Source organism: Drosophila tropicalis, unplaced genomic scaffold (assembly GCF_018151085.1).
Source record: "Drosophila tropicalis isolate 14030-0801.00 unplaced genomic scaffold, ASM1815108v1 contig_859, whole genome shotgun sequence".
NCBI lineage: Eukaryota > Metazoa > Arthropoda > Insecta > Diptera > Drosophilidae > Drosophila > Drosophila tropicalis.
Genome location: NW_027173353.1, coordinates 3,361,343 through 3,387,404, shown reverse-complemented (window position 1 = coordinate 3,387,404; position 26,062 = coordinate 3,361,343). Strand labels below are relative to the sequence as shown.

At 38.7% G+C, this 26,062-nt stretch overlaps 2 protein-coding genes across 5 annotated transcripts in view; one reads left to right on the top strand and one right to left on the bottom strand.

The window, feature by feature from the left end:
* Positions 1-1,388: 1,388 nt before the first annotated feature.
* Positions 1,389-25,578, bottom strand: zfh1 (Zn finger homeodomain 1). 2 transcript variants are annotated; one of them, XM_068298065.1, is made up of 5 exons: positions 25,198-25,578; positions 15,725-15,879; positions 14,850-15,569; positions 1,931-4,193; positions 1,389-1,861 (listed from the first exon to the last, which is right to left on the bottom strand). In XM_068298065.1, the coding sequence occupies exons 1-5, from the start codon at positions 25,292-25,294 to the stop codon at positions 1,668-1,670; spliced, it is 3,429 nt and encodes a 1,142-aa protein (XP_068154166.1). In that variant the 5' UTR covers positions 25,295-25,578; the 3' UTR covers positions 1,389-1,667. The 2 variants fall into 2 exon arrangements, with proteins under 2 accessions (XP_068154166.1, XP_068154167.1); XM_068298066.1 differs by lacking the exons at positions 14,850-15,569; positions 15,725-15,879; positions 25,198-25,578 and adding an exon at positions 4,314-4,835.
* PH4alphaPV (prolyl-4-hydroxylase-alpha PV) overlaps positions 4,329-26,062 on the top strand; it is a 161,451-nt gene continuing 139,717 nt past the window's right edge. For all 3 annotated transcript variants that reach the window (XR_011033374.1, XM_068298070.1, XM_068298067.1), the window contains exons 1-2: positions 4,329-4,464; positions 4,538-5,111. The gene's annotated coding sequence lies outside the window, so the exon portion shown is untranslated. The remainder of the gene's footprint in view (positions 4,465-4,537; positions 5,112-26,062) is intronic.

Below are 26,062 nucleotides of genomic sequence, written 5' to 3'. Positions count from 1 at the left end.
TTCCGTTTTGTTTTAGAGAAATTTCGTTTTTATATATCTATATATATATATTTATATATAGGGTATATCCCATATAGATGGTAGATTTTAAGTAAGAGAGCTTGAAACGCGCAGCAAGCGGTGGGTTTTCACATAAAACATATATAATATATATATGTATATTTATGTATATATATTAGAAATATATTGAATATTTTGGGTTGTTGTTGTTGTTGTTGTGAGAAACTATTTTGTTTTGTTTAATACAGTTTAGCTGATGGTATTTGTTTAATACTTTTGCTTGGTATTTCTTTCTTGTTTTTTTTTTTTTTTTCTTGTTGGGTATCGTGGAACTTGTATTGTCTGTTTCAGTATATAATTTGGTTTGTTTTGGTCCAAAAATTAAAAAAAAAAAAAAAAAACTATTTTGTTTGAGCATTTCCATTTTGACAAAGAACAAAAAATAAAACCCAAGGCCTGCCAGCAATTGGCTTACAAATTATAAATATAATTCTAATTCTAATATTAAAATATTAATAATCTTATAAAAAATATACAATTAAAGTTATAAATCTATATACATATATGTATACGTATATATATATATATATATCTGTATAAAAAAGAACATGTGGATCTGGCCACAACTAAAATATACGATATCTTTGAGTATTATACAGCACTTGGTACTGGATCCAGCTCTTAGGTATATATATATCTTGATACATATATAAACTCTTTGCCTATTGCCCAAGAAGTTGGTAAACTTAAGATACAAATTCAGAATACTAAAATATAAACGTTTTGTTTAAAATATAAAATCATAAAAAATAATAAATTCGCTCAAACGAAAGGTTTTTCTCTTTTAGTTTTGTTTTTCGATCTTTATCTGCTCTCGCTTTCTTTTTTTCTCTTTCTCTCTCTCTGTCGGGAGGGGATTTTCCTGCTTGTTTTTCTTTTTTGAGATTTTTGAGTTTTCTTTTAACGCACAAATTGAAATTTTAAGTACAGCTTGTAAGTGCACTGTTAGACTTATGATTAGAGTGGAGGGGGCGAAGTGGGGTGGAGGAGGGAAAAGCAACCGTTAACACATAAAAATTTGAATATAGATAACCGTTGTGGTTGCTTTCCCTGCTAATTTTGCTGTTAAAGCCAACCACGAACCGTTTCTGTTATGTGGCTGCTGCCCACTAGTTGAGCAACATTTTGGCATTGAAGAAGTCAAACGAGGAGGACGGAACGCCCGTGGGTGGCGTTAATGGGGCAGCGAAGCGCGGCGGTGGAGGTGGAGCCAGTACTCCGGCATGATGGAAATATGATGCTGGAGACTGGCCATATGCACCTGGTAAAAGTGGAGGGGGCGGTGCCGTTGCACGCTGCTGCTGCTGGAGGAGATTGTTGGTGTTGCTGTTGTGATTGGGCGGCGGTGGCAGCATCACACCAGCACCAGGCACGGACGGTGGCCATGGTAGACGAGGCATTCGCTGTTGTTGCTGTTGTTGTTGTTGTTGATAGGCAGCCATTGCGGCCAAGGCATGAGGATGCGGCGGCGGTGGCGGATGCGGATGATTTCTATTCGCTGCCTGACCACGACGTCCACGTGGCGTTGTTGTCATCGTCGTAGGCGGCTTGGACATGCCAGATGATGATGATGAAGCGCAGGTGTTCGACACTGAGGTGTCGCTTACCTATTCCCTGTAGGGCTTGCAATAGGAGTAACGGTGGTTCATGTGCTGGCTATAGCTGCCCGAATGCGAGAAACGTTTCAGGCACTTGGAGCATTGAAATGGCTTCTCTCCACTATGCAGACGCTTGTGCTCCGTCAAATGATGCTTGTGCTTGAAGGCCTTGGGACAGTCCATACACTGGTAGGGTCGTTGACCTGCAGAAGGGGAAAACAATTGTTAACAATTCTATTCAATCCTTGACCTTGTGAGAGATTCACACTTACCGGAATGCTCGTACTTGTGCCGGGCCAGAGAACTCTGCTTGGCAAAGGCCTTGTCGCATTGATCGCATAGGAAAGGCAAATCGGCATCGCCAGCATGTCCATGCGTCTCGGCCTTGACTCGCTTTGGCTTTGGTGGCAATAGGCCACCATAGTCATCTTCATGGGAGATGCGCGAATCATCATCGCGCCAAGAACGCTTCTCGGAACCGCCCGGACTGAGGCTAGTGCCACGATAATCTGGCATCTTAATACTGTTCATTAGCGGATTCGAGGCATATTCTCCGGGACGCATTTGGAAGAGCGCCTCCATGGGCAATCGCTGCATGGGCATCATGTATGGCGGTAGTCCGGGGAAAGCTTGTCCACCTTGACGGCCTCTCGAGCAATTCTGGGGTGGCAGTTGCAAAGGCGTGGTGGGTGTGGCCTCAAGCATGGTAGGCGGCGATGGTGGTGGACCACCAAAGTAGAGTGCCGCAGCGGCTGCAGCTGCCTGGGCCGAGGATTGGTGATGTTGTTGCTGCTGCTGTAACGATGCTCCTGATAGGGGGGACAACGAGGCCGGCGACATGGATGCCGAGCTGGCAAATTTGCGGCTAAGATTGATGGCTTCCTGGAAATCGAGAGGAACTGACTGGCCTGCAGCCTGTTGTGGCGCCAGGCCATAAAGCGGCGAGTGTTGGCCTTTTGGTGAGAGGGAATCACGTTTTACTGACAAATCCAATGGCTGATCCTCGCCAGCGGGACGACCAGTTGAAACACTTGCATTCTCGGCATTTGCCGCGTTGCTGTTCGAGTTGTAGCTTTGCATTTTACGCTCTCTGGAGCGATTATTTTGGAACCAAACTTGAACCACACGAGGATCCAATTGCAGACGAGCGGCAATGAGACGGAACTCATCACGACTTGGTCGCGCATTGTGGGCATAATGTTGCTTAAGCTGTTGCTGTTGCTCCTCATTGATCGCAGTGCGGACGCGAACTTTCCGACCGGCTTCACCATTTTCACTGCCATTAAAGTCCTGACGAGCGCCAGCATCCTGATCTTGTCGTTCATCATCTTCATCGGCATCACGTTCATCCTCATCTTCGCTGGCCGAGGGCATGGCAAAGGCATTAGCTGCTGCCTGTTGTTGTTGCTGCTGTTGAAAGTGTTGCTCCAACTCCTCCTTGATCAGGCCACAGAGAACCTTCTCATGCTGTACCAGCTCTGTGGGATGATTGAATTGCTTGTTACAGCGACTGCAACGCAACTCAGAAGTTGGTTCTTCAATGGGAAGAGTGGCAGGTTCATTACCACCAACCACTTCCAGAGCGGGCTCTTCCTCGTCTTCCACTGAACGAAGTTCTTCCTGCTCTTGCTTTATGGCTTTGGTGGGAGAAGTGGGATTGCTTTCTGACATTGGCGTTGGTTCGCGATTCGCCTCTTGCTTTACGTCAAGGATTTCCTCTTCTTCCTGCACTTTCTCGATGGCAGGTTCCGCCAAAGGTTCATCTTGTTCCTTGACAGTGGAATTCTCCTCCAAGTCCATAACTAATTTTGGTTCGTCCGGTGTCTCTTCGTCATCTTTGGCTGCTTCATAGATTTCCAATTGTTCGTGATCCTCTTGCTCCTCAATTTGATCTTCTCTTTCTTCCAACTGATGTTGCTGCTGTTGTTGTTGCTGCTGACCAGCTGCAGATAATTCCAGCAGTCTCTGTATGCTATAGGGATGGACACGAGGATCGAGGAATGGAAATGCCAAAAGAGCCGCATTCATTGCTCCATAATTAGGATAGAAGGGAGCCGCTGGTCCCGCGTTGGCACCTGCAACCTGATTCGGTGCATCGCCAGCGAAATAGATCATAGGATTTGGTAAGGCAGGCGGTAATGTGGGCATAGCTGCCTGTTCTGTTAACTTTGAACGCTTGCCCGACTGCTGATCACCGGAGCCACCGCCACCGCGTCCCGATCCCGGACTCTTTTCCAGGGACTTGAGCATGGCACGATTATTATTCAGTTTCAGGCCCATGCTAATGCACTTCTTCGATGTCATGTGCGAGGAGAAACTGCCCGAGTGCGAGAAACGTTTACCGCAATTATCACAGCCGAAGGGCTTCTCGCCGGAATGGATGCGTACATGTTCCTTCAAATGATGCTTAAATTTGAATGCCTTCTCGCATTGACTGCACTTGAATTTACGCAATAGAGCGGATTCATCATGACTGATCATGTGACGTTGCAGGCGGTAAACATTTGCGAAGGCCTTGTGGCAGATTTTGCATGTCTGCAAATAAATAAGAAGAAGAAAAACGGTTATTAAAATTCAGATAGAGTCAGAGTGAGAGGGAAAGAGAGACGAACTAATTGACCACCCTTCGTGGTGTGTTACTTGCTCTTTAATCACCTCTTTCAACTGCGACGCTGCTAATAACAGTTTAGCAGCCGTAGCGGCAGAGACGGCGACTGCACTAGCTGACATTATTGTTGTTGTTTCTGGATTGCGTGTGTAGATATGCGTATTTCGATTAATTTTTGGGGCCACAACCAACGCACAGGTAATAAAAATTGTTTAAAACAACAAATGTATTTATTTGTTTTAAATTTAATGTCTTTTTAATTTGTTTCAAGGCAAAGCCAAATAACCAGACCGCAACGGCCAGCGTTTCATTTTTTCCTGTGTGTGTGTGTGTGTTTTAGTGTCCGTCGGTGTGTGTGTTTGTGTGATTGTATATTTCTTAAGTTTCTGCAGAGTCGTAAAAAAGATGTGCTATTTTTTTTTTTTTTTTTTTTTTTGCTTGTGTTGTCTTTTTTATTAACAATTTAAAAAAACAAAACTTCAATCGAGAACAAATCCGCGCACAGCGCGACGACGATGACCGAAACGAAGACGAAGCGAAAATGAAAAGTGACACGCGAAGAAGCGATCAAAAGCAATTCACGCCAATGCCCCCCAAAAGAGCAAGTGCGACTGAGATGGACATATAACCGTTATCTCGGCTGGTGGTAAAAACAAAAACCAACGAAAAAAGGTAATGAAAAAAGGGTGGAGTAAACCCGAAAACAATAACAACCACAAACACACACACACACACACACACACACACACGCACGCATAGACACAAGGTAAAGGCGTGAAGATAATAAGAAGAACAAAACGAAACAGATAGTGAAATTAAAAGTGAGACACCGACTTCATGTTACCGTAAGTAGTGAAAAGAATTCTTAAGGAATGTTAAACATTTTATTAGCTAGCATATACCTTTCAATAATCTATTTGTAGAGGGTATAAATGGGAGGGAAATGCAAGCTGCGCTCAGCTGTAAATAAATTACGAATTTTTAACTTCAATTGGGAAAATTGCGACAAAGCGCCTATAAAAATCAAATGAAAATATCAACAAATATGGGCCGCCCTTCCTACTTGCCCCCTACCCCCATAAGACCTTTCCCTTGCTAACGCTCACCGTCAAGACTAAAGAAATAAACAAATACAAAAACTGAAATCAAATCAAATCAAAATGTTTCAACAGCTGATGCTAATCACAAAATTGTTGTTTGTGTTTGCCCACAAAATTGAACGCATCAAAAAAAAAAAAAAAGAAGAGAAGATGCGGGGCAAAGAGAAATAAGAATGCAACTGGAAAGAAAGGTGAACTTTGAAATGAAAGGAAAAGCTGTCTGACGCCAGCTAGTATAAGGAAAGCAGGGGGACATGGAATGGAGGAGATCTGCTTCTCCACTTAGCCGGTACGTTGAAAGATTTGCGGCACTTTGGCGGACATATGGCAACACGTGTTCGTCTCATCTGCAGCCCCACTTTCCCCCCCACCCACCATAGTAATTGTTTACTTGCAGACGTTGAACTTTTACTTTCCCCTGTTCTCGGTCTTTCTTCCCATCGCTTACCTCAAGCTTTTTGTAAGACATTTTTAAGATCCGCAACGATTTTTGTTTATTTCAATTGTAATAAAAAGTTCATGACATTGTGAATGAATGATGATATTCTTAGGGAGCAGGTAAATAGCTAAAGTTAATATCCCAGCAACGAACTATCTATACTCTTTCTTCTTTAAGTGTTCTTGTCACCAACATTCTATTATTTACTCCCCCTGTGAGTGTGCTTGCAATAACAAATTGAACTTTTGGACTCGAATTTGTATTCGAGCTGAGCTTACTCATTTACTTTGCATGAATTTCAATTAATGTTTCAGTTATTAGTCATTTATTTCAACACCGAAACCAATTTACACTCTATGAGATCACAATCAGTTGACGAATGTCGAATCATCATCATCATCTTCATCTTGATCATGGCCAGAGAGCTCTCGACAAAAAGCCTAAAAAATTTTGAAAAACTATTGCCTTCAATTCCATCTAATTAGCTTGTACAACATTAACGTGACATTGTGTTTATTTATTTAGCAAGTGTAGAAACAGAAAAAACCAAAACCGCCCCCATCTTTTTAATACGATTGGGACACGGGAAGCTCCCTTAATTTGTTTATTTTGTAGCAAATTTAGGCATACTACAACGGGAAAATGTTGTTTTTCCAAATACAATTGGTTTTTCACATTTTGTTTGCTTGGTTTTCTTCTTATTTGAATTTTTATTAGAGTGGAAATGAGTGAGAGAGCGCCGCAGCCGCCGCCTGCAGACATTTTGACGTATTTCCGGTTTCCGTTTGGTTGTTATTTTACCTGTTTGAAGGAAAATGAAAATGTCTAAATCTGATGTCATGGCCGAATGGCCATTAGCACCTGACAAAACGAGTTTGGTCTTGTCAAGAGAAATGAAACAAAAACAACATGGCTACCTGTTGCTTTGCCATATTGTTAAACTGGTTATCGCCATGACTATTGCGTATTCGCTCGCACGCGCAGTCATTCAGTGCTTATCGCACTTGCTTCACCCTTCTCGTTCACTCTAGATAGCTCCGTTCTGCTTAATAAGGTTGTTGGACGTTTGCTGGGTCGTTTGTAAACCGCAAGTGATACGCCTACCTCCAAGCGCTAAGTAAACGCAGCAAATACAACAAGTAATACAATGAAAATGCTTTGTTGTCCCCTGTTGTCATCGCCGTCGTCGTCGACGTCTCGTTATCAATTAAATGTAAAAAGCAAAAATGGCAGCCGCTTACACAAAGGTAATCCAGACCTCTCCTCTGACGTGGCACTTCTATACCCTGTAATCGCATGGCCTAAGGGTATTTAAAGGTAGTCAAAAAGGCAATTTAGAGATATGTATTTGTCAGCTTCGATTTCAGGCCTATTCGTTACTGGGTACCTTCAAGTCGAAATATTGTCGGTTATAAATAAATTTTGATGCGTCAGCTTTGTGGATTCTTATGCGTTTTTATGATTATTTTATTATTATGTTTTTTTTTTTTTTTTTTGTTGTTGCTGCGTTGAGCGAGTGAACGGAAATGCCAATTGAAGCTACCTTTAATAATAATGTGCGCCATGAAGATGCTTTTTATACACACACACACACACGCACACAGAGAAGGAGAGTGAGAGAGATCCAGGGGTTGGCACTGACATGGACTGATGGACTGAATGACAGACTACTGCCAAACGGTAGCGGGGGCCATGACTCAAGTGGGGGCACTGGCACTTGACTAAAACCTGAATGCACACAAAAACACACACAGCTAGAGAGAGAGAGAGAGAGAGAAACTCATATACTCATGCCACATTGATTGATTTCACAAAATGAAATTTCATTAAATCCCCAGACATATGTCTAAATTAAAGTGGAACTGATTAAAGTTCATTTTCTGCACAAGGTACAGTTGAAAATCTCTTAGGTTGAATCGAAACACGTGTGCTCGTCTTCCTCGTTCCCTCCTCCTACCCCTTCAGGTCATCATCATCATCATCATCGCATTCTAAGTGGAATAAATTTTGGAATATTTACAATGATGTCACTGATAAGATGGACATTGTTTTAATCCATAATAGAGGTAGCGCGTGTGGGCTAGTAAACAAAATGGGAATTTATTTGCCAGAACAGGAGCGAAATTCATAAACAAAAAACCTTTAAGACTCGCTTAGAAATCAAAATTTGTTTCCTAAACAACATAAGTAAATAATTTTCAATTTTAGCATAAACAAAAACTAACAATGATAAGCTCAATATGGTTAAAGAGCACATTTTTAGTTTCCCCATGGACCAAATCCGCCCCTGACTGAGGTGAAAGTGCCCAGCGGGGCGTACCTTATCAACTAGTATTCTTATCTTGTACCGTGTAAAAACAAAAACGAACACAAACAAAACACAAAACAAAAAAAGCCACAAATTAAGCCGGAAATTCGAATCGGATGATAGTGTTAAGATGCACTAGACCACACAGATAAATGCAAAAAAAGTTCTATATTCTACAAACATCATCATCATCATGTGGGACAGGTTCTTCTTCAAAGCGTAAATCAAGCTAAATGTTGCTGACACCCAGAGAGAGAGTGAGAGAGAAAGGGAAGGAGGGGCGGAACATTGTGGTCCAGCCAAAAGACAAGTCCGTCCGTAGTTAATTGCAGGCGACAAGCCTTTTTGGCTATAATTATAACGCAACGTAGGTGGGCGCCACTAGGCAAAGACTCGACAAGGCCCACTAATAGACAAATCAAATGAAAAAGCACAAAACATGCATTCACACACACACACACACACACATATAAGCATCTTGACATAGAGTCTGGCTAATTTGTGAACGTATTTCATTATTATTTTATGTTTTTTTCGTTTCTCTCCCTCTCTATTTTGTTTTTGTTTGTTCATTTTCACATTTGCTTTATGCATTGACTGACATGGGAATTTGGCCATAATAGCTCTCACATAATTGGCTGTAAAGGGAGATTTGGGCTTTTAAGTTTGACATTGTTGTTATTGTGACAAAATACCGATGTCGACTGCCAGCTACTATCTATAGGGTATATATTTTTGCTACATACATATAAAAAACGCACCTGTCGCCTTATGAAATGCGTAAACAGAAATAACAACAAACGACATGCTTTTGCCGTTCCACACCACCCACCCCCCTTCCATTCTCTCACCTACTTTTTTGAGGTCAGCTAAACACAAAAAAAAAAAAAAAAATTATTAACGACGCCACAAAGAAATGTTTAAAAGCAACAACAAAGATTCAAGCAAAAAAAACCAATGCAAGAAAAACGTTGAGAGAAAAAAAATATGAAAAAATTAAATAAAATAATGTCTAACTGCTTTATAGCAACTGCGACCCAATTTCTAGCTTATCTCACATCTATATTCTATATATATACAAACACAAATCTAGTATATATATTTCCAATCTAAAAGCAATGAATGAATTGACGTAGTGACTGACTACCTACTAGCGAAAAGAAGAAAAAACTAATTGTACTACCTACGAAATCAGCACACGTTTGGACTGAGATCAGTTGGGGTTATCTCTAATATAGTTAAAGTAAGTCAACATAGAAAGTTGTTCATGGAATCCAGGGTTTCTGAACCCCCTGAAGCTGATAAGGTTTTCCACACTTTCGTTGGAAACGCGAATAAATAAAGTTAGACTAAAGAGTTTTCAATTAAATTTGAGTTATTTTATCTTTCTATAAACTTCAAACTATTAAAAATGAAATAGTTCTTTATTTTTTATTGTGTAAAGACTATAAAAAATAAAAGGAAAACTAAATTTTAGTGAGAAATTCACTTGAACTTTGATTATTCGAAACGATTTGCTTTTTGCGCTATTAAAAAGTTCAATAACATTCGAAATGAAGTGTCTCTATTATTTATGACAAGTCTCCAGGGCCCCAAGACATTTGCGCACTTGTCTATATAGTATAATATATATATGTATGTGTATGTGTATTGGACATATATAACAAGAGATTTCTTAACATTCAAAAAGGAATTGATTAACATTTTAAAACAGGGAAATACTTTTAAGTCTTGTGCGGTTTCTCGGCATTTATGACTGCCGGCATTTTTCAATATTTTATTTCCAAAGATTTTCACATACAAAAACCAAAATGAAAATGGGAAATTCATTTTCCTGCCTCCCAGCCTGCCAACGTACGACAAATCAAACTTAATTGTTTATAAATAAAACGTTTTGCCCAATCATGCCCATGCCATGTGAGGTGTGAAGCAGGGTGGTGGGGGGGGCGCTGAAACGTTTTTCTTTCATTTTCATTTGGTTTTTCTTTTTTTTTTTCTGCCATGCAAAATTAGTTGCGTATTAGGAAAACATAAATAAGAAAAGACGCTGCCGCAAAATAAATTAAATTTATCACTTTTGATAAAAGCAAAATTTTGGGGAAATAAACGAAACGTGTCGCCGGACGGTGAACAAAATTATGATATGCTCTCAATTTAGAATAACAGCTGTGGCAAAGATTTTTGTCAGATATATATACAGAACTAAAGTATATATACTTGTATATTGAGATTTAACCATATACATATATAAAAGAAAGAAAGTATCCAAATTTCTCATTAAACATATCATGTAACAACCGCACAATAAACGTCAAAAGTAAAAAAACCCACGGGACTTGCAGCTCAGCTCAAGTCACACACACACAGAGAGATGCCCCCAGAGTCTAGGGAAATATCTTGTGGAATTTCCATGTGAAAAACTGTCTAAGGTTTGAAAGAGAGAGAGAGCACACACACATAATTTATGGTGGCACGGTGAAAGTTGATATAAATCTCAGGAGTAACTTAAAATTATTCAAAAAACGGCAAGAAAAAAAATAAAGAATATACGTTTAAATTAAAGAGGAAATATCTAGGAGGCACTAGCCTCTCTTGACATGTGTGTTTTCCTGCAGGTGTGTCCTTTTTTTAGAATTCTAGGATGTTAGAAGAGGATGTGTTGCAGCAACAGGAACTGCTAATGATGTTAATAATAAAATGCAAAGGCTATAAATGTGACAAAACAAAGATTTATGCATATAAGCCAGATAGTCAGGGATATATGTTTAAACAATTAACTCTATTTATCATAACTTTTGTTTGTCTCAAAACTTAATCTAATAAATATGCATTGTTCATGGGAAAAAGTACAAAACAATTTCAATATATTTTTACCCTTTAATAATTTATGTGAAATAAAGTTTCCGTTTATTTAATTTGTTTGCTTTAATTGCATATAATTTTGAAACTTTTGTATGAGCCGGGGTCAGCAGCAAAAGGGTTTGACCTTACAACCGAATGTCCGCAGAAATACATAAAAATACATTTAAAAGTGGTAAAGGAGTGTGAGTCAGAGCAGAGACACGGAGAATGGGAAAGACAAAAAGAACAAAAAAAAACACGAAAAAAAGGACTCAACGGCAGGAGCAATGGCAGCGAGTGGAGTAAATAAATTGCTATTAATTTTTCACTGCAAGCTCGTCAAGTGGCGCCGAGACGAGATGACGGCGACAATTGGTGGGACGAGGAGGGAGGGTAGACAGGAGAACCACGTATTGGACTGGCCGAGAGAGTATAGTACACCTAAAGTGCATATAATTTTTCAATTTGAATTGTCCACGCCCCAGACATGGTAACATTTTGTGGTGGCCCGAAAAAGGTGGCAACTTTTTGATGTTGACCGCTGCCCGTACCACGGTTCTTTCAGCCATTCCCCAAATGAATTGTGGCCGCAAAAGTTGCGAGCATGTGTGAGTGTGTACGTGTGTGTGTGTGTGCAGTTAAGCAAATATTTAATTGCTGCACTTTTTCTGGCACTCTGTTGTTATTGTTGAAAGTTTGCCAGGGTTTTTATGCCCCTCCTTCGGGCTCAAACCATTCGACCCCATATCCTGGCCTCGGCTCAACATTTGAGTTTGACCAATAATTTATGTCCAGCCATTTGCCCAGCAATTACAGTCCAACTTGCTCGCTCTCTCTCTCCCTCTTTTCCCTCCCTTTGGGCCGTGCTGCTGTCTGTTAATGATGTTGACCTTAACGACAAAAAATGTTAAATGTTAAATCAACCAATGTTGATTTTCAATTCCGAATCCTGTCAACGTCCTGCGGCCAATTTTAATGCCATTTCAATAATAATATCACAAGAGCATGCAACAACAGCAACAAAAAAAAGTATTGCCTACTTTTATGCGTTTTGGCTTCTCTTGATTTCCATAATGAGCAATTTGTTCGCATATTTTGTTATTATTGTTGTTCTTCTTCTTGTTGTTGTTGTTTGTAGCATAATTAATTGTTTTCACACATAATAATTTAATATGGCCCCGTGTACACGTGTAAACCCAATGGCCAACAATATTAAATAAATGCAATGTGCCACATCAATTATAATTGGTAGTGCCACACGGCTCAGAGAGAAAGAGAGAGAAAGGGAGCACCGATCTCATATGCATGTATGTATGTATGTATGTTTGGGTGGCAGTTGCCATTTTGTTTAAATGTCATTAACAAAGCCGTAAATTATATGTCCGTGCATTTTGCCCACCAAATGGGACCATTGCAACAAAAGTTGCAATGAATCAGAGCTGCAGCAGCAATGGCAACGGCAATGGCAACGAAATGTTGTGGGTGCAGATGCAATGAGGTCAGTCACAAAACCTGCCAAAACAGAGTTGGACCAACTTTATTAACTTTTGCCAAGCATTTTGGGCCCCTTCATGACAGCTTAGGTAAATATTAATAACGTGAAAATGCCAGAAAAAAGCAAAGACCAAAAAAAGAGGCAAACTTAGTACAGTGAATAACAAATGGAGCGAACTCTTTGAACTCGGAAGAATGAATAAAAAACTTAAGAAAGAACTTTTAGTTCCTACTAAAGTCAAAATATCAAAGAAAATATGTATTTTTATATTAGTTGATATCTAACTTAATTGGTGCAGACTCTAAACTCTACTAAAGGAAAGTAAAACGTGTTTTCATACTAGCATCCCTCATGCTCATGTTGTCACATTTAGTCAGCATTCACTGTAACTTTATGAGTTTTTTGCAGCATTTTCATTTCGTCTGACTCTGCTTAGGCTTTACATACATGTTTATGGGTATGCATGTGTGTGTGTGTGTGCGTGTGCTCATATAAAGGTAAAAAAAAAGTAAGAAAATGCCCATATCATGAAAAAAAAAACTAGCCATATGAATTTATGACCAATGTTTGAAGGAAAAGGGGGGGCCGCCGCCCACCCCCAAAAATGCAACAAAATTATAATTTATGTGGCTTTAATAGCCGTTGGGTGCCACACACACACACATACACAACATAGGTGTATGGTTGTGTTGTGCTTATCGCCTAGAGTCTGAAGGCAGACCAGTTTTCTTTTTTCACTTGTTTCTTGTTCTTTTTTTTATGGATTGTTCAAGGAAAAAACTTTTGCCCAATGAAAGGCAGAAACAAAGTGTGGAATAGAGGGGGAAAAGGGAATGTAGTGGAGAGGGTACAGAAGTCTTATCAGTTCGCTCCGCCTGTAGCAACATTTATTTTAATGCCTTATCACATTGGCATGCCTGGTCTAGTACTAGGCCTACACATAGTCGTTAAGATGAAGACGAAGAACAAGAGCAACAACAACAACAACTGCACAATTGGGAGTTATGAGTGTGTGACTGACAGACGCACACACACACACACACACAGGCACTTTGGTCTTCTATATACCCGGACTCTCATATTTTATGATAGGTCGTCGTTGGTTAGACCTCGTTCTCCCCAGATAATATACAGTATATACATACATAAGTGTGTGTGTGTATTTGTGTGTGTCGCGTCATCAGAGGCCATGCGGGAATATTTTTCTATGTATTATTATTTTTTTTTACTATTTTTCTTAGTTTTGGGTAAACGCCTACATTTTATTTTATGCCCATTTCTTATTTCTTTGTTTCGGGGTTTTTTTTTTCCTCTGTTTTGTTTTATTATGACGGTGTTGCTTATCAATGTATATTGCCTTTTGTTGTTGTTGTTGTTGCTGATAAACAAAAGTAAATAACAACAGCAACTAAGTCTTTAAGTTATTTTTCTAAAAAAGAGAAGAAGAAACATTTTTGTGTACTAAATTGCTGATGTAAATTTGAAATACCCAGTTTTAGTTAAGAAAAATCAAATGGAATTCCCTTTAATGGGAAATATTCTTTGGAAATACTTGTGATAAAAGACCAAAAACTACATTGACCTCAGAGCTAATATACTATAATTAAACCCTCTGGCTATGCAGGGTATCTAACGAAGTAAAAACAGAAACCTCAAGAGTTTTCAGATAATATTTGTACTACTTAGAAATCAAAGCCTTTGAGACCTTTTTCAAGTATGTATTTATATTCTTTATGTTCGTGTGGGCATGAGGTAGGCGGAATGGGGTAAATTTTTCATATATTTCGTTATCGTTTGCCTCAATTATTTTCTCATTTATTATTATTATTTTTTGTTTAAATATTGTTTATAAGGTTTTGTTTCACGATTTGTCAACAGGAAACGTGTCCATATTAGTATGTACATATGAGAATGTATTTACACATAAGAATGTATGTATGTATGTATGTATGGAAGATTTGTGCTCTTGGCACTTTGGCATCTTGGGTCTTATCCCATTATCGTTGCTCGCTTCCCGCTAAATCCAGAAAACAAAGCCTCACCATTGTATGCATTTGTGAGTGAGTGTTCAAAGATCAAAAAGTTTTTATTCTCACTTTGTTTCTTGATCGTTTATTGCCACGGAGTTTTTAGAGTTGTTCTTTGATTGCCTATGCGTATGAGTAATGCGTGGCTTGAACTTTAACACGAAACGACCAAGGGGGCGGTAGGAGGGGAGGATAATGTATGTATTTACATATATTTTGTGGTATTTTATCAGCTACTACAGGAATGGACTGTAATGGAATGGTTATTAATAACCACTCACACACACACACACACACACACACACTCAGGGTGAACAACTTGTTGAGATAATGTAGAGGAGCCCTTTGGAATTCAAATAGAAATTCAACTCACCTGAGTCACATTTTGTGTAACTGGCTGACCACTTGGCGAATGCATCAATTCGTGTTGCTCCAATTGTTCGCGTGTGGGAAATGCAGCAGTGCATTGCATGCAAGGATAAGCAGCATTCAAATCGCCTGTGGTTGATCCCGGACTGGATGTTGATCTTGGTGCACTTAGATCCAAATCGTAGGCCGAATTGCTGCCAACACTGCTATTACTGCCAGGCAATTGTGGTGGCAGCAACTGTTGTTGTTGTTGTTGTTGGTGCTGCTGTTGCTGTTGCTGGTGTAGATGTTGCTGCTGATGATGGTGTAGATTTGGTGAGCTTGAAGTGCTGGCCGATTGGGCCGATTGCATGGCCAATGCAGCCGCTGCCATGAAACGTGCATGCAGATTTGGTGGCAATTGTGGCGAAGCATGTGTCAGATGGGCAAATAGATCACTTGGTGGACCTGAAGCCGATCCTGGTGAGCACATGGGCGAGTGTTTCTCACTATTGTTGTTGTTGTTATTATTATGATTCTTAATCAACTCGCTATTGTTGTTGTTGTTGTTATTATTGTTTGTAGTGGCAACCGGGGATTTGGCATAGCGACGACTGCTGCTACTTAAATTGCTACTCTGCTCATCTTCAGCATCGCTTTCGGGTTGAGCGGCGCCAGTGCCACGATTTGGCTCAAAATTAAGCTTGTCATGGGGATGCTCACTGGCAATGTGTTCACTGAGTGACTGAAAGTAGCAACGAAACGATGAATGATGTCAGTGCAATTAAGAAACATATTATTTTAATAAGATGGAAAAACAAACAGACATTCAACAAAAACATGTGGAGAATACGTATGTACCGAAAGAATACTTAACATGGAAATGCCTTGTCAACTCACCTGAAACTCTCTGAAACGCTTATGGCACTGTGTACAGTTGACCAAATAGTCATCAACAGCTCCTGCTCCATGCTGGACATGCTCTGTGTTGCTGACGGCATTATTGGATTTATTGTGTGTCTGGTGATGATGCAAACTGGAGGCCAGAGAGGGAACTGAAAATGAGAAAGAGAGAGAGAGGAAATTGGTAAAATTAACTGCCAGATCGTCAAAGTCGATAAGAAACACACACACAATAGGAAGACGAAGATGAAGGAACTGGAAGATCAACTTAATTTCGTGGCAAATCAACTTCTGCAGGCCTTCACGCAACAGTTCCACGTAAAAGACGATGATCTCATGCGCCAATCAAAAACAGAAACAGAGAACAAAAAAAAAAAACCTAAAAGAGTGAAGAACTGGTTTTCACACACACACACCCAGTATGAGGAACATACTCAAGAGTAGAAGGCAGCGACCGAACGGTTGAAGAGTCGGTCGGGACTTAATCAGTTTTAAAAAGCGTTCAAGCATGCCAAAAGGGAGAACATGTGAGTGAGCGAACCACGAAAAAAAGTATCTTGAAGATTGCTTTGTTCAATGATGGCGATGCCGAGGGTCAGCCAATTGCTTATATACACACACACACACACACACAGATACAGTGTCTCAGTTATAAGTAAATAACTCGATGAGTGTGTGGCAGAGTCACTTGGTAAATAAATAAGCAAGACAACTTTGTATCAACGGTAATGGGCAAAGGGGCAATGGCAATGGGAATTGGAATTGGAATGGAAGTGGGAATAGGCTTGCCTGTAAGGTAGACAAGTTTTCTTGTCTTTACAAAATGGAGTTCTCCACTCGTAACGCAGTACAATGCACAGTCTTTGTTGTTGTTGCTGTTGCTGCTGTTGGTCTGGGCTATTTGATCGCTACCTTAATTTAAGCCAATTAACCGCCGCGGGAGCAACAGACGCACATATACGGGCAGCGGGCATTACGGGCAGACAATGACGACTCCTCAATTAATGTACCTTCTACTTTATTATTTTTTGCCACAAAAAGAAGAAGAAGAAGTATCTAGGGAATGCTACGGGGAGGACTGAGGAGATGAGGTGTGCCAGTGCTGGCAATCAAGCACAATTTACACAAAGTTCGTTGCACGTTTCATTTGCAATTTGATATTGTTTTTTCTTTTCACTTTCGATTTTTATTGATACGACAATTGTTAATTGATTTTGATACATTTTGATTTGCTTGCCTCTAGGATGCGGGTCATAGATATGTACATATGTACACACATATGGTTAGGTTAAAGATAGATTCCACCCACTGGCTAATAGTTCCAATTAGATACTTTCTTTCGCTTCATTTAAAAACCCATTAAAATTAATCATAAAAACTGAACAGCTGACAAACCTATCAAACTTTCCATATACAATTCTCACTTCATATCTCATTTCGTATAAATTTATATCTTGTTGGCTTTTTAATGACATTTTTTATTAAACGAATCTCTTGGCCACCATTGGCTCATCTTAATCATCTCTTAATAAAATATATGCAAGTTGTAAAAACAGATCCAAAAAAAAACAACACCATTTTTTTATGGGTTTTTTCATCAGCATAATGTCATCGTGTAGCATAATGGCCAACGTTGGATCCAATGGCCGATTGTCCCGTGGTGAATGAGTGAATGACTGACTAACTGACTGACTGACTGAGTGAGTATTTCAGACACTCGACACTCAACAAGTGTGTCACCAGCTCATTTAGTTCAATCAATTTTTCATAACAGAAATTATTAACGCAATCGGTGGGCCAAAGAAATAATATAGCAACCGAATCATTTGGGTATACTACAATATGCTTGATATTTCATTCAGCATATTTTTTTTTAACACTTTTAAACGTAAGCTAAAGGGTATTGAAATATTGAAAGTGTACCGCAAATTAATATCAATTTATGCGTAGCCAACAAAATGGAAAGGAATTTTTTGTTTGATGTTTTTGTTTTTCTTCTTTTTGGTTTTTGATAGTCTACTGATAAATGTTGTTCAACTATTTGGCGCTTAACGCCGACCAATTGAAGTTGATTGATAGTATAGAAAATAGAAATTTAGCAAAGAACTTGACCACATCTTTAAGTCTAATATGTAAATCTATGGAAATAATTTCAATATCCCATAAAAATGTCATTTCTAATTGGCTTATAAAAAACCACAGTAAAAAATTTGACTAAAATTTAAGGGCGGCAACAAAAAATGAAAATACTTTTTTATATATACCAAATATCACTAAAGACAAATCTGTATATCTATATAACATATGTATATGTATATCTGTGCCATCTTGGACAATTTATGGCTAGCCACACGTTTGCCAAAATGCCATGAAATTAAAAACAATAAAATTAACAATGAGTTTATTTCCCAACTTTCTTGGAGCAGGCGAATTGATGTCAATGCTTTGGTTCACCTGTGCAACACGCGCAGCCAAAAATAGCCAACTGAGGGGAGGGGCAGGCAGCTATATAGATATATATATATATTTACTTATTATAAATAATATCATAGAGGGAATCAATAAAGAAAATACTTGTGTGTGTGTGTGTGTTGGCTTCTGCGCCCACTAATTTTATGTGCCTTTTTATTGCCAGACATTTTTTAGCTAAGCTCGGTTAATGCAAATTTATTTATTTTCTTTCATTTGATTTTCTTTTCTGTTTTTGTTTTTCCTTTATTTTTTAAAAATAATTTTCTTTGGCTTAATTTATGAGGCCTAGTGGCAGTTTATATTTTAAATTTTACCTGGGAAAAACAAATAAAGAGAGAGCGAAACTTTTCTGCTACATTTTTCATCTCATTTAAATGTCAAATTTTAAAGTGTTTTTAATATTTCAATGACAGCAGCTTGTCAAACAAAACAGAATAAGAAAAACGAAACGAAATGTAAACCCCTGACAATTTTTTCCTTAAGATTTTTCTTGTTTTTGCGGTGCCTGAGATTGGGACAGGTGAAAATCGTTAAAGATATATTGAATATTTTCAAGTCTAATTGTTTCAAAATTGCTGACGTAGTCAAACTTGATGCTGAGGCAGACAAATGGCGGACAGGTGGCGGCGCCTCAACTTCAGCTGTGGGAGGCTTTTGCAAGTGTGTGTGTGTGTGTGTGTGTGTGCGAATGAACATAAATTTTTAGCACTTAATTATAAACAGACGAGTCAACTTGCTGTGCAGTTAGTGACGCGTTTTTAGCATATTTATTAAATAAATTTTCATAAAATTAGCTGCAAATGAATCGAGTACGTACAATGTTAGCTAATTGCCATGAAAAATGACACTCTCAATATGTGCGCTTGAATAATATTATTTGTATATATGTATACATAAATGCAGAATATTTCAGTGTCTATGCATGTAAATGAAAACCTGTGGGAAGGCCAATCATTTGGTGTTTAGGTGTGAAATATTTAATATATATGTATGTATATATCTGAACAAATCGCCTCGAATTTCGTACGTGCGAAAGTTTATATTGAACGCAATTGGTATTATTCTTTGTTTTTATGTTCTCTCTGATTACCATTCCCTATGCGTTTTTTTGTTTTGTTGTCCGTGATTCTGAGACCATCTCAAGTGGCACTTAGCGGGGGAGGCATACCAGAAGGAGGAGAGAGATAGAGAGAAGCATGTGAAAAACATATGGAATGTTAATAATAATCGTTCATCGCTCGAAAATTTTTGTCTTTGGGATGGCCAAATTATAGTCTCTTCTATGGGAAAATCGTGCGTGAGGTTCTTTAAGATAATGGAAATCCATCTTAAAATCAATACTTCATCTTTCAATAAACATTTTGGAAAAACTGTTTACAATTCATGGCAAAGTTGGTTAAAATTTATTAGGTATATATTGTCTTGACTCACGCAATCATCTCTAGATGGTTAAAAATGCTCTCTTCTGCTCTCTATATGCATATATCTGTCCCTGCTATACTTAAAAGGGATCTCTACCCTACACATTGCACCTTGATGTGGCATTGGCAGAGGATGAAACTTAAGTAAATGGACGCCAAGGTGCCTTTTTTTCCCGATGCTGCCCTCTCAAGTGGCTATGTCGATGCCAAAGGTGCAGCCAGACTCAATCTATAAATACACTGAAAAGGCTGTCGAGGCCAGGCAAACAGTCAGCCAGGCAGCCAGGCAGCCAAGCAGGCAAAAAAGAAGTAAAAATTCAAGAAAAGGGAGCTCTCTTTCGTTGAGCATCGGTTTTCTTCATTCTTTGCTTTCTGCTTTTGCCCTTTAGTTTTATTTATTTGTACAGGCAAACGTATGTATGTAGAAGCGCTGTGCTAAACCAAAGGCTGTGGCCTATGTTCCACACGTTTATTTTATTTGTAGCATTTTGCTTTGCTGAGTGTGAAATTTTAATAGCCCACCGAGCCGTGCACCATATATGCATGCCAGTTCGCCCGCCCGCCACACCGTAGTCCCATGTCCGTCGTCATCATCGTTGTCTTCGATGTAGTCGTCGAAGTCGTCTCCTGCCGCGTCTAACCTAGGCATATTGTTGGTGTCTGTTGTGTCCTCAGAGTGTAAAGCATATGTGAATTGTTGTTCAACTATTTTTGTGATTTACCTTGAAAAAGCAAACTGCAGTTTTTAAATTGAGCAGATTGCAGGCATATATCTTTTTATCGTGGGCGTTTTCTAGGGACAAATGCAGCAATTAGTCAAATTTTACCGCTTAGTAGGAGAACTTGCAGATGAAAGATGTCATTTCTTTATCAATATTCTGGTTTGTACTTCCTTTTCTGATGACTACTCTAAACTAAATTTTCGCTTTGTTTGAGTCATTTTTGACTAACTATGGACATTGTCCAGAAACCAAATAATCTCCATAAAATATGTCAAATGTGATTCATATTATATCTTACAATTAGTTGAGTCATTTGTTATATGTTTAAATAAAGAAATGCGTAAAGCACTTTAACCCATAGAGACTCCCTATCATTCCTGTTCCAAAAAAAACAAAAAAAAAAAAATGGTTTTTAACCCTTCATTTAAAACGAAATATAACCAAAGTTCAGCTTAACCGGGCTAATTGATATTCACCAGCATAAATATTCCAGAAAGAGACTTTAAAAAATAAAACTCAACACGAACTCAATCGAAACTTTTTCTGCAACATTGCGAATACAATGGTTTCTCCTCCTCCTCCTCTCTCTCTCTCTCTCTCCTTCTCTATCTATCTGCACTTGCCTATTTTTGTTTATTTAAAACTTTTAACAATTATTGTGCAATTGTGCGAAATTTATTGCAATTGAACGGCAATCAGAAGGGAAGTTCCCCCCCCTGTTTCCCCTCTTTCCACTACCATCCCAAACCAGTTAACAAAAAATCGTTTACATGTTAAATTGTGTGCTCCACCCTGTGTGTTAAAGGTGTGGCAAGATGGTGGAGGGGTGTTTGGGGAGGTAGCGTTGCCCATTCTATGTGCCAGTTGCAATTTCGTCTGCCCTTTGGCTACACCTTGTTTTTGGTATGTGGAGTAAATTGGGAGGTAGCTGGGTCCTCTCCTTTGTTTGTGCCGATTTTTTGGCACTTTTTTTTTTGTTTTATTTTTTTGGTTGTCTTGTTGTGTGGCCGGCATTAAATAAATAAGAACAAATAAAAACCATGCAAAAAATTGTATAACAGAAGCCATCTTTTTTGTTGTTGTTGTTGTTTTTGGCGGCCTCCAGGAGTGGAGGATTGCGCCACATTCCATGCAATTTTCACTTTACAACTGTTTCAAAGTTATCTTTGTTACAATTGTGTGTGAGTGTGTGTGTATGGCCAAAAGAGAGCAGCAAAAAATATTGGCAAACAATTTACTTTTTAAGCAAAACGCGAAGTAAAAGTAAAAATGCGGCAAAAAAAAAAGAAGAGAACAAAAAATTATTTGCCCAAAGCTGATGCTGATTCCTACGGTTGCTTCTACTGCGTCAGGTTGAAACGTGAATATCAAAGAGATTCTGTCCTCTTGCCATTGGAGTTGCCATTGATTTATTGTCTCTGGCCGTTTCTGTTCGTCGTGGGGCCAGAAGATGCCTTTTTGCAATTGAAAATAAGCATTTAAAAGGAAAAATCTTTCTACCCCAAAAAAGGTGAAACCATTTTTTCTACCTCACTCTCTCCCCCTCGCTCTTTCTCTCTCAGTTTACTTAGTCTAAGAAAAATTAATCATTTTTGCTTGCCAGTTGCCAAATAGTTAAACGGAAAGTTTGCTTAATTTCGATGGGCTAACACTCCTGTCTTTTACATTTTGTGTGTGTGTGTGTGTGTCAACTTAAGGAGCAGAGGCAGGACTATCAGCAGGATGAGATATAAATGGCAGCACCGACAGCACCAGCATATAAAACTGACATTCACTGACATGGCATACAAAATGATTAATTAGTTAGGGGTAGAAATCTATATACTTGAGCTGGTCTCACAGATAATAGATGATAGAGTATGGTAGAATGCTCTAAGGATTTGTTGGGTTAATCAAAAACGAAAATACAAAAAGCCAAGCAAATTGAAGCCCAAAACTATTTAAGATTCTTCTTAAACAAAGACTAAACAAATACAATAGGTATCTAAGTAAATTTTTTTAGATTTCAAATTAAAAGTGAATATTTGGCTTACTTCAAAATTGATTTATAATCATTTGGGCTATAAATTAAATGTTTAAACTGATTTTTAGTTAAGGTAAATGGTTTTTGATATGAACAAAAAAACTAAAAGAAAATTAGCACAGCTTTCAGTCTTAATTTTTGTTCTCTTGCCAAAGTGGGCGGTTACCAAATTGTCTCTGTGTCTGTTTGTCTATCTGTCTGTCGCTTTGTCTGTATGCGTTTGTCTAGGTGATAATATAGCGACAGGTTTTATTTTCGAGACTAGACTGAACAAATTTTGATTTATGAAATTTTGGAGCAATTTCGAAATGCGACACAACACACAAGTCCGAGAAAGCGCTGCTGCTGCTGATGCTGCTGCTGCTAGAGGTAGTCGCTGAGGAAAATTAGTACAAGTAAGTTTTTCCCATCCAAAACGATTAATACACATCGCTTGAGCAGCTGCCCAGTGACATCAACCAGAAAATAAACGTACAACCGGAAAGAAGAGCAAAAGGCAGAGCACACGTTGTTATAGCAAATACATATGTATATTATAGATACATATACATATCTGTTCTCGATTTGAAATGTAGATGTATTTTGGTGGGGCAACCTGTATAGTGCATAGCCTGGTCTGATCGATTAGCAGCCCTAGAGCTTTTAGCCAAGATCCACCCACTTTACAATGCGTTTGGCTACTGCTGCTACGACATGGGGCTACTTAAATACCCATAAATTATAATTTATCGTTGTCTTAGGCTCTATAAGTATCTGTGTATATGTATATATGTACATATTTCAGAAATGCTGCAAAGCCACTCTATGCGGTTCTTGTTCTTGCTGCTCGTTTGGTGGCGTCTCGAACATGTGCAATTAATCCGTCTGTTTAGCATGCTTATCAGTTGTCAAAAGCTATGAGGTGATTTTGTTCAGTTCGTTTCGGTTTCGGTGAATGAAAGTGTGGGCGTTGACAATGTCTGAATGTTGCGCCATAAATTTCTGCCTCGTTTACAATTTTCAATCTCTTTTTTTCTTTTTGTTGAGATTTTCTCAACATTTTTCAATTAATTTGCTGCTGCTTGCCGCATTTTCTTATTTTCATTTATTTTTCTCTGTGTATTAGGCTTCATTTGTTCACACCTTCACTTTAGAGGCTTTCGTTGATGAGCTCTGCCCACTGACAGTTTAATGTTTTGTTTATACTTTCTGATTTTATAGATTGTGGCACAAGTGGCAAGAAACCACACACAAAACACAGTAATGGTGAATGGCAGTGAGTGAGACAGAGAACGAGTAATCCTCGAGTGCGAGTGAATCGGGTATTTGGATTTCTTACCTGTCTTTCTACTACTACTACTACTGCTTACTACCTGTTCGCATGCGCATATTTATCATGGTGGTTACATTCTGATGACTTGTCTTATTTGTGTAGGGATAGTCAGAGAGTGGGTAAGTGAGAGTAAGAGAGAAAGACAGTCAGAGGGAGTGAATAAATAAACGGTGGCGGCCGTCAGGGGCGGACTTTCACTTTGACATTTTCGGGTTTATTTTCTTAGGGGTAGCAGCTACCTGTATGTGGGTGGAGATTGCCAAAATCAAAACAAAAACGGCTCATTCATGACGACCGTCAGACCGACCATCTCTCGGAGCCAACAAATCAAATTCACATGCTTTTGCAATTGGCTGATATTCAATTCAATTCAATTCAAAAAAACGAAAAGAAGAAAAAATGTGCCTTAAATACATATAAATTTGCCATTACTTTGTGGCAAATAAATTGCTTTTCTGTCTGTGGCTAAAATATACTTAAAATGCATTTTTAAAGCACTTTACTTATTATTCCAAACTTTTTCTACTGATCTCTTGAATCCTTTTAAACTTTTATGATATTAATGTCTTCTATTTCGGTTTCTAAATAAATAACTTCTCTTAAGTATTTCAAGTGATAATTATCCTCAGGCTTGAGCTTTATTCTTTTCTTTTAGTAACTAACTAACTACCACTAGCAATTTGAATCTTTATAAGAATATTTTTCTTTATTCTTCTGCTATATACAAGATCCCTTGATGTGTGAGGTGTTTACTTTCAAGCCACTGAGGTGATTAAACTTGCTCAGGGTAGAGCAAATGGTTGTTGTCTTAGTTGTGGTTGTTGTTGTTGTTGTTATTATTGGTATTGCTGCTGTTGCTGATGCTGATGATGATTTTGATCGTGGGCGCACAATTCAAAGGGAAATAAGAGAATACAAACTGGCTCAACTGGTTGAAGTTTGGGCTGGGCGTAGGAGTTGAATGGGTAATCCGATGCCCGAGGCGGATCCAACGATCCTTCGTGTTTTGTTCATATTTCATTCTTGTTTTCTGCTTATTTTCGTTTCGCTTTTATTGTTATTATTATTATTATTTATATTTTGCTGAAGTTCCTTTTTGCTGTGTGTTGCGTTTATAAGCAACAACATCAGCATATGGGCTTAAGGTGAATTTCAGACCACACAGAAGAATCTTGAAAATGGCGGCTTTTCCACTTAAATGCTTTGCATATACAGAGAGATATATGTATATAGATGGAGGAAGATGGATAGAGAAAGACAGAGATTGAAAGTGTGTGAGACAGAGAATGAGCAAGAGAGAGAATTGGAGCTTGGGTCTTGAGATCAGTTTATGGCTTTGGCGCGCAAAAGTTGAATGAATTGACACACACACACACACACGCATACACACACAAAGTTCAATTGCATTTGACAATGCTGATAATGAAAATGTTGCTGATGCTCTAGACAATAATTTTTTTCATTTGTTTTTTTTCCGATGTGATGTGACTCATCTTTGTCATCATCTCCATCTCACTTACACTGCATGGTGAAGGCTGTGGATGATGGCATGCTTTGCTGTATAATGTTATCCTCTTGGCCAAAACGTGAAGACGACGGCGCCAAACAGGACAACATTGGAATGCTTTTTAGTTGCTTGTTGTTGTTGCTGATGATCGTTTTTTTTTGATTTCACAATGTTTTTTTTGTGGGATTTTTCTTTGATTTTATTGTTTTGAGTTGTTTTTTTTTAGAAAGTTTTATGTTGAAAGGAGTTTTAAGTAATCACACACGTGTTGACGATGGCCTTTTGAGTCGGCCATTTGTTTTGAGTTCACTCGATTTCTTTGCACTACGCATATACACAGAATTCTATCTTGTAGATACTAAATGAATATCTTACAGATATAAATTATTAAAAATTGCTTTATTTTTTGATTCAAGTGTCGCGGTTTTTCTTTTCTGATTTCTTTGCGTTGTTCTTATTATTATTGTTCCTATTGTTTCTTCCTATGTGGAGGAGCAACGCGTGTGCTGACGACGCGACGTCTAGAATGCAACTAAACTAAATTTTTTGGCTTTCCTTGTGTTCTCGATGATGATGATGTTGGGATGGCTAGCAGGCGGCAGAGGGCAGAAGGCTCAGGCAGCATCTGAATCTCAATCTGACGCTGCCCTCGTCTGCCGTCGTGGTTGTCGTTCTCGTCGTATTTGCCGAGTTAGAGTAAAAGTAAGAGCGAGCAGCACCACTGAGAGCAATTTTTGTATCTATGCGAGGGTGCTGCTGTTATGTGAGAGTGTATGCTGCTGCCTATGAGAGCTTGTTTCTCTGTATGTGTGTGACTTTGCCACCACCATCAAAATATAACGGTGTAACGGTTCACCGTTTGTTGACTGCCTGCCGCC